This window comes from Paroedura picta, chromosome 1 (genome assembly GCF_049243985.1).
Source record: "Paroedura picta isolate Pp20150507F chromosome 1, Ppicta_v3.0, whole genome shotgun sequence".
Lineage (NCBI taxonomy): Eukaryota > Metazoa > Chordata > Lepidosauria > Squamata > Gekkonidae > Paroedura > Paroedura picta.
Window position 1 is genome coordinate 153,762,853 of NC_135369.1, and position 16,365 is coordinate 153,779,217.

A 16,365-nucleotide genomic window follows, 5' to 3' on the forward strand; every position below is an offset into this window, starting at 1 on the left:
TGATTATAAGATTCCTTTACTTTTATGTGTGTGTGTATGTGCCCAGCCACTGTGTAGTTGGAGGGATACTCTGTACTACAAAAGCTGTGAGAGTTGTGTAGCCCCTACATTATGCTTTGCTGTTAATAGGACAGTTGCTGTTCAAAATACTGTTTATCCCCGTCTTACCTCTAGTGGGATTCAAACTACAAATTCCTGTTACCCTCTTCAGCGTTTTCTCAGCGTCATTGGGGCGCTAGTGTAGCAGGATCTTAAGGTTGAGCTGTTAAAGTCCTAAACTGTCTCCAACTGCCCTGCAGGATTCAAGAAATCCTGTGTTATTAATCTTTAAATGTTATTCATAACCAGCTTGAATAGTCTAAATGTGATTAAGCCCCACAGCATTTTCCCTGTGGTTAGTTAAAATTGTTTTCTTTATGTGAAAATGTCTATTACTCAGAGGCAACAGCTGCATTTTATCTCTCTACCTACTTTTCATATTGTTCTTTTAAAAATTCAGTTGTATTAGAAATGATTTTGCCCATTAATCATTGCCCTTACCTAGGGACACAAGGAGAATATGCTATGTATTATTCAATCTTCTTGGTATTTCCTTTAAGGGTACTGGTTACTGATGCAATAATTAAGTCTCTGAAAAGAATGGGTTTACAAATAAAGACTATAAAATCCTCAAATGCAATAGATCACTGCACCGTGACATATGGCCAGATTTGAATATGATTTGTTTATATAATTTATTTTATTTTTGTGCCTGCTAACAATCTGATATTGATGGAAATGTTTGACTTTCATTGAAATAATCTCTGTTTTTATTCCCTTCCTTCCAGTTGTAAATATTTGCTTTGTGTACAAAGGGGAATGGATGACTCTGGACACATTTTAACTCAATCCCTAAAATATTTGTCATTTGAACCATGAATTAGCACAGCAGAGTGCTAGAAATTGTTTTTTAATATTATTTTAATTGCATCACTTAAACAAAGCAATAAAAAAACACCCTGGATTGATTTTCCCATGATATTTTTTACAATGTGATCAATTCATAGTCTTTACATGATCTGATGATGGGTAAAGCTTATTTTTTGGATGGTGATAGGTTATGTGTGGGAGATCAGCAAAATCATAATGCAAAATCACTTTGTATGAGAGCAGGCATGCCATTTGCCAATTTCTGGTGGGCATTCTCCTATTGCCTGGGCCATCCTACCCTTATTTTGGGGCCAACATCAGAACAATGTGGGGGCAGACATGCTGTTGCCCATCTTACCTCTTGTGGGATTCAAACTACAAATTCCTGTTTCCCTCTTCAGTGTTTTCTCAGTGTCATCGGAGCGCTAGTGTAGCAGGATCTTACCTATGGACATGCTTTGATGTCCCATCTCCCCCCTGCCCTTAGGGGGTGCTTGGTCCTGGCATGTGAGTGGAATGGACCTTCTCAAAATATGATCTCTGCGTCCAAGATAGCATAGTTTTCCTTAGTTCTATCTGTTTTATCATTATTACATCATAAATATTTTTATGTATACAGTACGTCTTTTGAATTTTTCTCCTGACATTACTCAATGCAGGAAGTGATTTTTTTAAAATACTATATATTTGGGTACTTGTGCAGTCCCAAAACATTAATCTGCAACAACGCTTTTCTCTGTATGTTTTTTAATTACTCTGAACCATGGTTCTACGTCTTTTGTATATCTCGTATATTTGATAGGATTGTGATGGCCAATGGCTAATGCAATATACACTGTATCATGAGGGGGGGAAACACAGACATCTTCATTTGTCAAATTGCATAGTGGAGTAATTAGTGACCAACATATTGTCTACTGCAAAACACATTCGGTAACAAACATGTACTTTTCTAATTATGTTAGGTCATAAAGCTTGCCTTTGAAGAATTTGAGCTGGAAAGAGGATATGACACACTTACCGTAGGAGATGCTGGGAAAGTGGGAGATACCAGAACAGTGTTGTATGTGTAAGTACAGGATATACTATCCATTTCTGCATTTCCTATATTACTTTTTTCTTTTTTTAGATCAGATACCTTCAAAAACTTTCTCTGGCTTTTAGGATACAGATGAGCAATAATTTTTATTTAAAATTTCATAGAAAAGCAGAAACATTTAATTTGGATAAAATAGCCTGGATAATGTAAATTTAAACAAATAATAGATACAGTAAGTCACCGTTTACTAGAATTTAATAGATCATGTTTTTGCATGGGTATTGTGCTTTTTTGGTCTTGGAAGCATATTTTTCTAAGTAGATATATGTTTACACAGATGTATATGGTTATGCACTGATCTCTCTGTGTAAGCATTCTCATCTAGTTTTGTTGACGTACAGCCTTCTTTTAAGGAACAAGCTGAGGTGATATCCATATGTGCATAGTGTGTGCATTTGAGTTTTAATAAGGCGAAAAGTGAATGGATAGACAAATTAATGTACATATGCTTAAAAACTGGGCAGCCTGCTTTGATCAAAGGTCAATATTCAAGACCTCTAAATCTGTGTAACTTAATATGAGTATTATGCAAATAGAAATCAAATCAAACACTTCAGTTGTGAGCTACCAGTTGTTCTGCAGCTCCTCCTGTTAACTAACACAAACATGGAAGGAAGACATCTCTTTACCAGATTTTCTGGTCAGGTCATTTGCTTGGGCTCTCTTCTCAAACAGCAACAACCAGACAAGGAGAGAAAAGGATGGAAGAAGACTTCTGGAAGTTGGCGCTTACTGCTCATTATTACCCACTGATACTAGTTAGTGTCCACCACTAGTTCAAGCTTATTTAATACAGCACTGCAGCCAGATAAAATCAGTGGTAATAATCATTTTTCAACAAAAATGACATTTTCTAAGGACTGATGAGAAAATTTAGAATAGTTAAAATTCCATGTTTGCCAGATACATTTTAAAAATTGCATAGTAAAATCCTGCTTAAACACCATTAATGAAGCTGAAGTTGTCTTTCCCTGGCGCTATGCACGTGAGCACAATATTTGACAGCCTGCATAATAATATGGGCCTTTCTATTCCATAGGAAGGATCTAACTTTGGGGAGATTTTGGGGAGATCCCTGAGTAATGGCAGGATCAACTTGCTTCTTACTGGGTTAAAAGTTGGGAACCTTAACAGCACATGTGCGATTTAGAATGGCCTGGGCAGAGTCTTTAGGCTAATGGGGTTTTCTTAAAGCGGCCCACCAGAATGGCAGACGGTAATGCTGAGCCTCGTGCTGGTGTGAATGCTCTACTATGGTATTTTGTTTCCAAGCAAGAAAGATAGTCTGTGACGGCTTGAATATACCTGGTACTCAGTGGGGTGTCATACCTAGGGGAGTGAGAAAAATGTCACTCCGAGTCCTCAATTGTTTCACTACAGTTGTTGCCTGATTGTATCCTGTTCCAAGTAGTGTTTTTAAACATCAGCTGCTGCTGATGTTTAAAGTTTTAGATTAAATCAGCCCTGAGGGGGGGAATGGGAAGGAAGGGGGGATGTATTGCTCATGCTGATGTCAACCCTAGGCTTCGCAGAAGAACTCTGTCTTGTAGGCCCTGATTAGGGTGTGATCTTTACTTATTTATGTACTTACTTATTTTATAGTCTACCTATCTTGTTGAGACAGAAAGTGGATTACATTTAAAAAAAAAACTTAACAGTATAAACAGTGTAATATGTACAATAAACATTGAAAAAGTAAACTGCAACCCTACTCCCTTTGTAAAAATGTCATCCTGGACAATGTAGTTCCTAGCATGATCCAAAAAAATGTTACTAGATGGTAAACTGTCATTGTTCCATTGCCAGGATTGTTCATGGCATTAGAAAGCTGTGCTGGAGGAGGTATTACTTTATCTTCCATTTCTCACTTGAGATCACAGCATGACTAGACTTTCTCAGTTAAAATTCAATAGCTGTTCCCTCCACCCACATCCTTGTTGATTACCCTACATAACCTCATTTGCTTATGGGCTCCTGTTCTTGTCAGAGATAATAAACTCTTCACCTCATGCCTCTCATGTAAATATCAGTGTCTGAAGCAAGTTCCTGTGGCTGTTATCCCATGTTTGATTCTTTCTTCAAGTTTGGAACGTTTGACATTTCATTTCAAGGATTTTCAGGGGAGGGGGGAACGGGACGGACAATGACAACCCTAAGTCACTTTGTAGAAGCTGTGAGACTATAATCCAAGCATGACAGAGTGCCATTTATGAATGACTCTACTGTCTGCTTCTCCTGTCCTGTCCGCAGGCTGACTGGCTCTAGTGTTCCTGACCTTATTGTGAGCATGAGCAACCAGATGTGGCTCCATTTGCAGTCTGACGACAGCATTGGCTCACCAGGATTCAAAGCTGTTTATCAAGGTAAAACTCAAATGTGAATTAAAACACAAGGTCTATCTAGAGAACATGCTTTCAAGTTTGGCATACTCAACAGCAAAATGGATGGGCGGACACACTACAAATGAATGTTATACCATACTGCTTTTTGTGAGACTTGGTTATGCGCTGAGATGGATTTTCTTGCAGATGCAGACTGACAAATACAAACCTGTGTACCTTCAAGGATAGGAATATCCTGAAAATTGTCTGATGCTTAAGCTTGATACCAAATATGGAATTCATGTTATGTTGTCTAATGTTCAGATTCATAAATTCTGCAGTTAAGTGCTTACAAAAGTCTGGGATTCAAACATCTATCTAATAGTGTTTGTATTTTTTTCAATATGGTACTTGTTGATGCTGATCACACAAAGATCCCTAATAGGAAACTTTTGATTTGTAGTTTTAATTAGAGGGTACCTTTTTTGCAGTGCCCAGAAATACGTTGTATTCTAGTTTTCAGAACATACTTTTCTAGGAAATTGTGGCATCGAAGATCCCTCCAGCCCTACACATGATGTATTTTTGCTGTAGTATCCCAATGAATAATGATCAAATGAAGAAACTGTATCTGTTGGATTCTGCTGTGAATATGCTCCCAGCAGGCAATATTTCTGCAGCTCAGAGGCTTTGGTGTTAATGTTCCTCAGAAAGATCTCAGAATCTGCATATAATGATCAGGTGGATCAAACGCCCACAGGCAATTCCTTGAAGTGCTCTTATACTTCAGACTTATGCTGTGAAGTGCAATGTGATCTGGGGTTAAAACAAAAGAGAAGTGACTAGCCATGCAACTAGGGCTGTGTAGATTTGTCCTGTGTTCAGCAAATCACCAACTATTTTCACATTTTAGAACTTTGGCACAGACGTCTTTATGATAATTCCTTCAAGGAGAAACAGTTTTGATAGCTTTCCCCTCCATATTCCTCACTACCTGAGGAGAAGGTAATGCTTTAATCTTATAAATTAAGCTGTATTAGGAACCAAATGTTTTGCAGACAATAGTTTTTTTTTTTAGTTTTTGGTCCCCTCCCAGGCTGTTTTAAGTTTTTTTAACGCGAATGAAATCCTCATTGGGAATTAAGTACAGCTATGCATGATGTGTTTCCTTGTTATACACACACGCTCATTAAATACAAATTGTAAATACAACTATACAAATTGGCCTTCCCTGACACATCATCAATAAGTTAATCGTTATTGAATTAATCATAAGCATAAGATCAAGAAAACATGCCTTCCTTCCAGTGGCATCTTATGTTTCAATGAATAATTATTAATATCAAAAGATAACCTGATAGTCATACGCATATCTCTCCTCTTGTTCTGTGTTTGTGTGTGTGTTTAAGATTCAAAACTTGAAGACAAGTTATCCCCTTTTGACAAATCCTTTAGTTGGTCTGTGATGATGCTGACTAGATACAACACTGTCTTAAAGATATGTTCATGAAGGAGACCAACACACCACCGTGTGGTTATGCTTTTATAATGTTATTTCCAGGTGTATGAACTTCCAGATATTTTTAAATGATACCCGTTTGGGTGGGATCTATTTGTCTCCTTCCTGCTCTCCAAAACAACCAGGATTTGAGGTTGCATTGGCTAGTTTATTTCCCAGGATTTCAGAAATGGAAATGTTTATAAATTTCTGTAGAGAAAGCTGTCATGTGATACTGAGTCCATGACTTTGCTTGCTAAAACTGGTAAGGAAACTGAACACAAAGCTGAAGCTACCAGGTGTTAAATGTGATAATGATGCACCTTACCCTTAAGGTAAGCAGAAAAAGCAAAAGGATAATCTACATTTGCTTAAAAGTGGAAATGTGTCTGAGCAGACTGCTGTATCTCTGGAAATTTCACTAACAAAGCTCCTTACTACAAACATGCTTTAACCACTACCTCCTTTTGTTGTTGGGTACCTTTGACTAATCTTAAATTATTTATATACCCAGACTGCATTTCTGTAGCCTTTGAGGAGCTTTGAGATAAACTATAGCAGTTTTGCCATTTGGAGTATATTTTGGATTTCTAATTACTACATTATTGTCCAAACATTAATAGTAGCTATTGTTGTGCCATCTGTTTATTTAACCAGTTGCTTAAGAATGAATTAAATTTAAGGTACACTATTTTAAAATATCATTTGAGAGCTGTACCATAGGATTTTCTTGGCAATTTTCTTTTATTGCGAAGTAGGTTGCCAGGTTTTTCCTTAAGACCTCCCCATTTACCCAGGCTTGGGACTGGCATGCTCAGTTGTGCATGGCTAGGTTTGGCCTTTTCTTAAACACAAAAAAGACAAACATAATGACCACTGCAAATAAACAGACATATCACAACAATTGATGGGGAAGAGATCAAATGCATTCAAGAATTCATTTTTCTTGGATCACAAATTGATATGAGTGGTGATTGCCGTATGGAAAAAGTGTTATTTATACCCCATACGTCCTTATGTTAGGGAACCAAAGCAACTTACATCATTCTTTTGTCTTCCATTTTATTCTCTCTCTCTCACACACACACAAACACATACAATGCCCCCCACCCAAAGAAAAGAAACCCTGAGACAGGTTTGAGATTGGTGTAAGATCATCGAGGCATCTCCCACTGCACATTGGGGATCCTGACCTTTATAAACTGCACCACTCTGCCTCCAGCAGGTAGGTTGTTTTTCTCCTGTCCCTTAAGAAAGGAGCACTGTGTTTATATCAATATTGTCTGTAAGAAAACACAGTGCCCTTTCCCGGTTATGGAGTGTGCTGTACCAATGTACCTCATCCCCTCACTCAGCAGAGGTAGCCTGAATTTCTCTCTCATTACTGGGAAGATGGAAACGAACACGCACAACAGCAAGAACCTTATTCTCAAACTCAGCTTCTTGCTACATTCAAGGGGATAATCTGAGGAAGTGTGCCTGCACACAAAAGCTCATGCCTTGAATAAATCTTTGTTGGTCTTAAAGGTGTCACTGGACTCAAATTTTGTTCAGCTTCTTGCTCTTAAGTGAGAGGACTGTGTAGCTGTGTGCAATGAACATTAGCTGTGTGTCCTGGCAGCTGAGTGCTCATGAAGGATTGTGTCTGAGAGAAAAGTGCTGGGATGCAATTGCTCACTGTTAACTGCCACGAGCCGTTTTGGGAGTGGCGGTATAGAAATTGAAATACACATAAATAAATGTGTAGGTACTGCAATAAAACTACAGTATGGAATTAAAAACAACAACAACCAAACATTCATTAAGTGCTGCTTTTCATTTAATGGGATGCAAAAATGAATATTCATCATATCTATATATGCATTTTTGTCATTTCCATAAAAAACAAGGTAAGTCCTGCTTATAATGGCTCGTAATCCTTCCACATACTGTAAATAAAAAGATCATTTTAAGAAGAATGAAAAAATCGGATGCAGTAGATTTTCAGTCAATAAAAACCTTTTGAGCTGTCAAATTCTGAATCCATTGCACCTGTTGATAAAATGCATTTCTACAAATCATGTTTTGTACAATTTGCCATAGCTATTTAAGTAGCAGTGGGGGGTAAATTAAAGTAGATTTTCTTCGTGCTGTGCTGCTGTGTAGCAAAAAGCAAAACTATTTTTGGATACATAGCTAAAGAATTTTTTTTTTTGCACAGGGCGGCTCACATTTGCTTATAACATTTGAAGATAAATTCATGTTCTACAAAGAAACAAGGCTTGTTATATTTAGCTTTGTCAGTTTCTTCCATTTTAATAAGAATGACCAGAAAGCAATTTCAACTAAATTTTTTAAAACTCTGTGGCCTAAAGTTTAAAAAAATCAGTATGTTTAAGTGTTTGTTAATTATATCTGTTTAGTTATACTATGTGATAAAACATGCACTAATAAATCCACAATGAAGGAAGGCTGGAGAAATTTCTATATATTGGTCAAGAGTGTAGCTTTCTTATCACATATTCTGTAATTTGTGAAATAATTCCATACATCTAAAATGGTAGGCCCAGAGAGGATAGTTCCAATATAGAAGAATTACCTTCAGTAAAACAACTCTTGCAGTTCGCATATGCTAATAAATTGATGGAGGGTGGTGATGACTGGGAGGGATTTAAAGTGTTTGGTTTGGGGGGAAATGATATATTCTAGAAAATATTAATTTCTTTTCTGCTGTGCAGTCCTGTGCTGCAAGGGAGAGCAATATAAAAATGTAATTAATTAATTAAATAAAAATTATAGTAGTTAATTGGGACAAATTAGGACTGTTCTCAATGTAACTTATAGGTGAATATCATTCTGCTTTTTATCATCATAACTATACAACTAAGTAACCCTCCAGGATTTGTAAGGTTGCTTATCTTTATAGAGTGGCTCCATGGGCCAGCTCCTGTTCTGTTCAGTGAAACAGTTGGAAGGACAAATGGGGGAGACGGTCTAGGAATTTCCAGATTTAGGGAAGTCCTAGACTGTTACTGATGCTGTTATGTCACTTCTGCCCATAATTTGTGCCACAACCATTCCTCAGGCTCCATTCGTGAATTGCTCCTTGGTGCTACAAGCCAAGGGCTTGGAATCTTATGTTAGGGCTTCTCATTTTCTTCTGTATACACTCCCCCACGGTTTCAATTTTTCCATCCTTGGCAGCCCCCGTAGCCCTTATCTTGATTCTTTTTGGCTCTTCCTATAATAGTTGTAGTAATAATAATAAAATTTCCATATCACCTTCCCAATATGGCTCAGGGCAATATATATCTACCAGCCAACCTACCTTAATCTGTTCCCTGTCTTCCACTTTCCCTCCTTCCTGGCAACTTCTTCACAGAAAATGTCTGGCCATGTTGTACAGTGACTGCTGTTGCTAGGCTCAGCCCAGTTGCGTTCTAGATGCTGTTGATTCCAGGTGAGTCTATTCACTCACTCCAGGCCAGGCTGAGTAATGGGGTGGCTGCCACTGCCAATCCAGGCCAATTTACATGATAACTGGACCAGGTGAAGTGATGTGGGTAGCCTTTAGTGGTCACTGCCAGGCATGTCCCTGACAAGTCCTCCTCCATCAGATTATATGACTGGAGAGGGGGACAAGACTCTTCAGAGCTGATTTGGCATGCATGTCCTCCCATGACTTTGCTGTATAGAAAACAATTATTGTTGCCGTTTCCTAGCAACCTCCAAAATGGCCACTAAGAGATCAATATGCATTCTTTTCTTCACGCTACAGCCTTATTTCTATTATTTTGGGGAGTTTAAATCCCTGTTGTTGGTTTTTTTATTTTTTGTTTTTAGATTTCTGAAGATTTAGGACTTGGTTTACATTTATAGGAAAATCCCCTTATCTGTCCCTGGTTCCATTTTGCAAATCCACATTCTATCAATCCACATTCTATGTTCCAGTTTGGAATTATATTTATCTTATACTTGATGCAGAAAATGATCTCCAAACCTTTTTGAAAAAGCAGCTATTGTGGGTTTTACATAGCGCCCTTCTCCAATTAAGAAAAGATGAAGATAGAAATAAGTTGATTTAATACAAATCAAAGAGACATAAAAATTTTCCAATACTCTCAACCTGGTTAACTAATTGACACAAAAGCAATTTATTTTTAGCCTAGTGGTCACTAGATATAATGTTAATCAAAATCTAGTTAAATGATTAACATGTTTTATTACAGAGATATAATGGGGATGTCAGTCAGACAACTAAAAAAAAATGGCACCTTCACCCTTTATGGCTTTATGTTTCCCACACAGGCATGTGAGAATTTACTGCAGGTTCTTTATTTAGAAAGGTATTCTGATTTTGATTCAGATACCTTTTAGTGCCACAGAATGAAGACAGAATAGCTTCCTCCAAAAAGAGCCTTTTCCCATTTCTTATTTTCTATCTTCTGTTCTCTTAAAAACGAATATATAACATCTTAATTTTATACTGTTCTCCATCTCTTCATTGACTGAAGCACGTCCAAGTCCCTGATTATTTCCTACTATCTTTTCCTTTTATTAGGTGTTATTATCAGTGGGCAGAATGAGATAAAATGCCCTTCTTTTGCAGCATCCAGAGAAGTGTCATTCACCTAATTCTGTCCTAGGACCCTCAAAGAAATAATAATTAAAACTTTTCTACCAGCTGATTACTTAGACTCTTAAAAGAGACATCCACAGACATAGATATTTAGAATTAATATAAAAGAGGGGGCATAAATATTTCAAAACATTTTCTTTCTTATGATATTTGAAAACTTGTATAACACCCAACAAAACCATTGTTTGCTTATTCTGGGTCAGCACTGGAATTGCAGAAAAACTCCATAACTTGTGATAGTTCCCTTCCCTAATATTTCAAAAATCTTTAGGGTCAATGTTTTTTTTGTTTTTGTTTTGCTCCAGGAAGAATGATTTCTTAGCAGAAGCAAGTCATTGGATTCATCATCAATATACCGTATATACTCGTGTATAAGCTGGGTTTTTCAGCACAGTATTCACACTGGAAAAGTGCTCTTTGTCTTATACGCGGGTATATACGGTAATTAAAATAACAGCCTGTTCCCAGCCAGCCAATCGTTACATTTCTTCTGCAAGCCTACTGCAAGCTGAAGCTTGCTTGCTATGGCTGCTTGTAGGACAGCAACGGTTTGAGTGAGGGACTCTGATCTTTTTTTTTCCTTTTGCCTTCACTTCTTCCAAACTGTTCTTTTGGTTTCTGTAGGTGGGGTGGGTTTGGGGGGTGCTTTGGAATTTACTATTTCTCCTATTGTTTATTTCTTCTTTTTTCTAAGGGGCTGCATTGTTTGCCTTTTCTTCTTGGAGTTGTGTTTCTTTTAAAAGTTGATTTTTACAGTTCTTTCTTTCAATGTTGAGTTTTATAGTTCTTTCAGTGTTTTGTTCTTGGGGGGGCACTCTAATTGTTGTTAGAGTAGTCCATTCTCCCAGTTTGGTAGCTGTTGTACTTGTTATAATAGGTTGCCAACTTTGGGTACTGTTGTTCTGCTCTGGTTTGCTGGCCCGCTTTTGCACTTACAGAGTTAGTTTATTGTTTTTTTTTTTTAATAAGTATTTAAAAACATTTAACCTACTGGTGCCTCAATTAATGTAATTTTACCAGTAACTGCTGCATATCCCACCCTCGGCTTATATGAGAGTCAATAAATTTGCCCAGATTTTGTGGTAAAATTAGGTGCTTCATCTTATATGCTGGTCGGTTTATAAGCGAGTATATACGGTATCTAATTCTCAACATGGCTCCATCTGTAGATAGTTAAATCTGGAGTTTGGAATCATGAACAGACAATAAAGATCTTTGTACAAACTCAAGGAAAACCCCAGGTTTTCAGAAAAAACGGAAATTTAAAAAACAAAGTTATACATTGCGGGAGGGGATTAGTCCACTCTCCAAATAATAGAAGTAGTACCTCTAGCTTTAAGAAATGAATACCTTCATTGGCAGTTGCTAGACAACGATTACAGTATTGCTACACTTCCAGCCTTGGTTTCTGTTAGTAAAACGCAGGAGGATGAGCAGGGCTTTTGGGGCCATTAAGGAAAGATTAAACAGGGCCAGGGCCAGGAGCAACAACTGGCCAACCTGATAGCACATGACTCGCATGACTCGCCAGTCCTGACTGCTTACCACTGTTAAACAGCAGCCACTCTGTGAAATATGGCACAGTATAGTAATTTCACATCTAGATCCAGAAAATATGTTCTGCCCTGGAAGTTCTTTGGGTGATCCTGGACCATATATACATTCTCAGCCTAACTTGCTTCACACTGTTGTTGTGAGGGTTAAATGAAACAGGAGAGAATGTTGTAAACTGTTCTTCTTCCTCATTGTGGAGAAAGGTGTTGTATAAATGATATCAATATAGCTGAATATGGGGTAAGAGAAAAAGTTAGTTGGCTGGGCGGGAGACAAAGGAGCAAGAAATAATGAGGATCTGGAGGTTGTCAGGAGGAAGAAAAGTGGAAACAGTATGTGCAGGAGGCAGAGCAACTTGTGGGTGTTAAGGGGAGAAGGAAACAGGAAAAAAGGAAGCTACTATGGAACTTCCAGCAAAAAGAAAATGGAAATATTGAGGGAGGGGAATGTGAGATGCCCCCCAGAACTGGTTGAGGTCACCTGCTTGTTCTGTTGCCTTTTAGAAAATTATGGTCATACTGAGAATCTATTCCTTGCTTTGGATTTAGACTTAATTTTATTTCTGTAGAAAGCATCACTGTCAGTCAAACAGAATGGCTTTGCCTCCCTCATCATACTGCACTCCATGTTGCCCCTGAATGTTGTTCCTGGGGCCGAGAGATCCTCAAGAACATCATGAGATGCAAACTGAGGGTCTGTGAGAGGAAGAGAGAATGGGTGGAAAATATATCATTCCTTCCATTAGTGGAAAATCAGTCTGGATCCAACTCCTTATATGGTTTCCCTGCCATCCCACCCCAATTAAAGCTAGGTCATTGTATAGATCACCATAGAGTGCAATGGTTACTGTCTATATATTTAGATGGATAAAGAGTAACATTAAAAGCTGAAAATACATGAGTACTGTATTAAGGCTGGGGTGCTATGCAGCCTGGAACTTCTGAGTAAACATTATATATTCTATTTCTTCAGCTCATACCCAATCTTTCCCTTTAAAAATATACTTTCCTCTTTAAATAATGGCATCGGTGTAAGATAAATCACAGCAAGTGAAGTATAGATCGGCTTTTATGTTATCCCTCCCCTCTAGAACGGTATTATGTTAAAATTCCTACAATCGCTTTTGAGTTTTGTGATGGTCTTTTTTTTTCATTAGGAAGAGTGAGCAAGGGAAATTAGTTTGCCCTTCAGTCTTTGAAGCTTTTTGATGCGTGACACCTACATTCTGATGATAAAAATCAAATACTACACTTCAAATAAGTAGTATGCTAGCCTTTCATATTGTCTTCCCAGTTATTCCCTTGCGTTTTCATTTTCCAATCCACACCACTTTTAGTAGCCAGCCTTTCAGAGAGAAGCATTGAGTGCTTTGACTAAATGAGATGGGTTACTGATATATCACTACTTGTTCTCCAGGCCTGGATATTTTCTTTAAGAATACTTCTCTCAGGAAATCTGCAAATGGACCCGTAGACTGTGAAAAGTTAGCATAATTTAAGGTCAATGGATTTCTGGGGGGGAAAGTAGAGACCTGAAAAGTGGGGGGGAACCACTTTTGAAGTCTTACACAATATCCCACTTGTTAGACTATGGAAAGTTATAGCACTGCTGCGAAGTTTTAAAGGTTCATACAAAGGTTTGGGGTTTTTTCTTACATAAATAACTAGTTTTGTGCTTCCTTCTTAAAGAGAAGTGCTACATAAGAAAGTATAACTGTGAATACGGTTTAAGGTATGCCACATTAATTCAGAGGGGTGGCTAGCAGTTCTCAAATGGGGTGTAAGCTAAGCCTCCCCCCTGGCTTAGCTACATCCCATTGGGAGAATGCTATCCATGATTCTGGATTCATGTGTCACTCTTCTGTAACAAGATAGCATATAGAAAAAATGTGCTTTCAGACAATTAAAAAACGAGCATTCACTATGAGAGTTAATGAGCTGGGGTGCTTTCTTGGGTCTTGCTGGGTACTCCAGGGTGTAGCCTCTGGAGAACTTGCAGTATTTCAATTTTTGAAGTGTGAACTAGCACATTTAAATTGGGATGGACTGTCATTGCCCATGAGGGACAGCTGTAAAGTGTCACCTATAGGGGATGAGTCTAGAGCTCCTGGGGAGAAATCCAGACTCACAAACAGAAACACAGAAGTTAGGCTGAAATAGTATCTCCTGCCACCACCATATCCGCTGATTGACCCTATCCTTGACCTTAAAGGGCCCTCCCTAATTTCATTCCCAGTACCCACTGTTTGTTTAGTGTTCAACACCCAACTCATTGTTCCTAAGTATTATTCCAAAAATTCTAAACTCCTACACAGTTTAATACAATTAGTCAATAAGTGTCATGAATCCCGATTCATGCCTGTTTTGTTTCCTGCAGCCTGGCAAGGCCAGGCATTGTAAAACTGTAAATCTGTCCTCTGGCTCCATGACTCCCCTGCTTTCCTATCGGGGCATCACTATCAACTGCCTGTTGAATCTTGGATGTCTCTTTACCATGGACTCTACGGGCTGGGCTCAACTTGATTCCTGAAAATAAGGCCCCCACCCTACCCTATCCACTTGTCCGGGTTTGGGGGAAGTGATCTCCTGATCTACCCCACAGTGGGAACTCTCATGACTTCACTCCTCTTCATACGGTTTTCCATACAGTTTTGGTAGACCTCATTATGGTCTTATTGCTGTGGGCAGAAGGGTTGGGGGAAGGGCTTTGGGGGGGAAAACTTTCATTAAGGGCTCTTATATTATCTGCACTAAATATTAAATTGTGTTTTTGTACCCTTCATGAAACCTGCACAGTGAAAGGTGTATGGACTTTGTACTGTAAATTAATCATTCACCACCTGGCATTTTTCTTTTTGTTTCCTTAGTACAGTGGAAACACTCTTAAAAGGTCATAGATTCACAGATATTCTGATGAGGCTCTGTGTGAATATGTAGGACTATTCAAGTAAAATAAAATGTACTTTCCCATTGCATCTTTTTTTCCTCTCCTTGTGCACAGGTGTTCCTTTCTGAACTTCTTTAACTATTGTCATTATCCTTTATTTTTCTTGGTTCAGCCTACTTGTAGCAGTGATGCACAGCCTCTACTGATCTAATGCACAGTATCACACTGCCCCCATTTAGACTGCACTTTAGTAGTTTTGTCTTACTTTGCTATTTCTTCATCCTTCTATTATCTTTTCAGGAATGTCCTGTTTTTGTACTCATCTGGGAATTCCTGTCTCCACTGTAGTCTGGTATCATTGACTTAACAGTTAGAGCCCCTCACAGGTTACTCAGGTATCTTCAAATCTCATTAATGGGTTCACTGTGTTAGACATAGTGATTTATCTTGAGTTAATTGAAAATCACTTGAGTGGCTGGGCAGTACAGCCTCCATGCTGAGCATACCCTGAGCATATAAAACATTTTATTTTCAGTTCCACTATCCGTGTTCCAGTGCACGTTTCCCATTTATGTATGCCATGGCATTTGGCAGGTACAAATTATTACATTCATGCTGCTGGATGACTTCCAACACATACGCAGGAGAATGAACTGGAAGAAACAGTTGTTAGTATAACTTGATAGAAGCTGCAGAAAGCATAGCATTTTCAAACTGATTGTGATAATTTTGTGGTGTGCGTATTTCACTGTGGCTTTGCTTTCCATAACCAATTTAACTAACATTTTTGAAAGTAATTTTTAATGCTTGAAGGAAAGAGATAGAAACAAATGGAATGAAGAGCCTTGGTAGCCTTATTTTGAATGTATGTGTATGCATGTGCATGCGTATGTTGTGCTTTTTGGAGTTTTCAGGTTTTCTCGATCTGGGAGTCTTTAGGTCTCCATTGGAAACAAACAAACAAACAAATATAGAAACGTATATAGAAACGTGCTGGTGGCGGCGGTGTGCATAATCAGAAATTTTCCCCGATGCCCTGCCGCTGCCAGCATGATACTGACCTTGACAGACTAATGGTTTCATGCATTCTGTGGCAATTGCATGTGTTCGTGTATCTGTTTCCAATATGAAATGAAGTTTACCTTTACCACCCTGTAGCCAATTTTCCAGATTCTACAGAAGCAATACTTATGAAGGGGGAAGTGGCTTGTTAAGTGGCTTGTATAGGCACCTTGCAGGAATCATGTCCTTTACAGATTGAATACAAACACTAATATGGAAGTGTAGAATTTATAGTTGCAATTAAGTCATGGCTCATAAAAATTTAATTGATCAGAAATTACATGCAGGTTACTCAAATGCCAAGAGCAGATCTACTTGGTATCATACAAAAACTAGATTGGAATCTAGCATTAAAAGTTATAATGAACATCAGATTTATTAATACGGTAAGAAACTGGAGAACAAAGTAAAAGTTATA

At 38.1% G+C, this 16,365-nt stretch overlaps 1 protein-coding gene across 3 annotated transcripts in view; it reads left to right on the forward strand.

Moving 5' to 3' along the window:
• Nucleotides 1-16,365, forward strand: part of CSMD1 (CUB and Sushi multiple domains 1) — a 1,334,105-nt gene that overhangs the window by 991,712 nt on the left and 326,028 nt on the right. For all 3 annotated transcript variants that reach the window (XM_077309265.1, XM_077309276.1, XM_077309285.1), the window contains 2 exons: nt 1,875-1,978; nt 4,259-4,371. In XM_077309265.1, the coding sequence (XP_077165380.1) occupies nt 1,875-1,978; nt 4,259-4,371 (217 nt within the window). The remainder of the gene's footprint in view (nt 1-1,874; nt 1,979-4,258; nt 4,372-16,365) is intronic.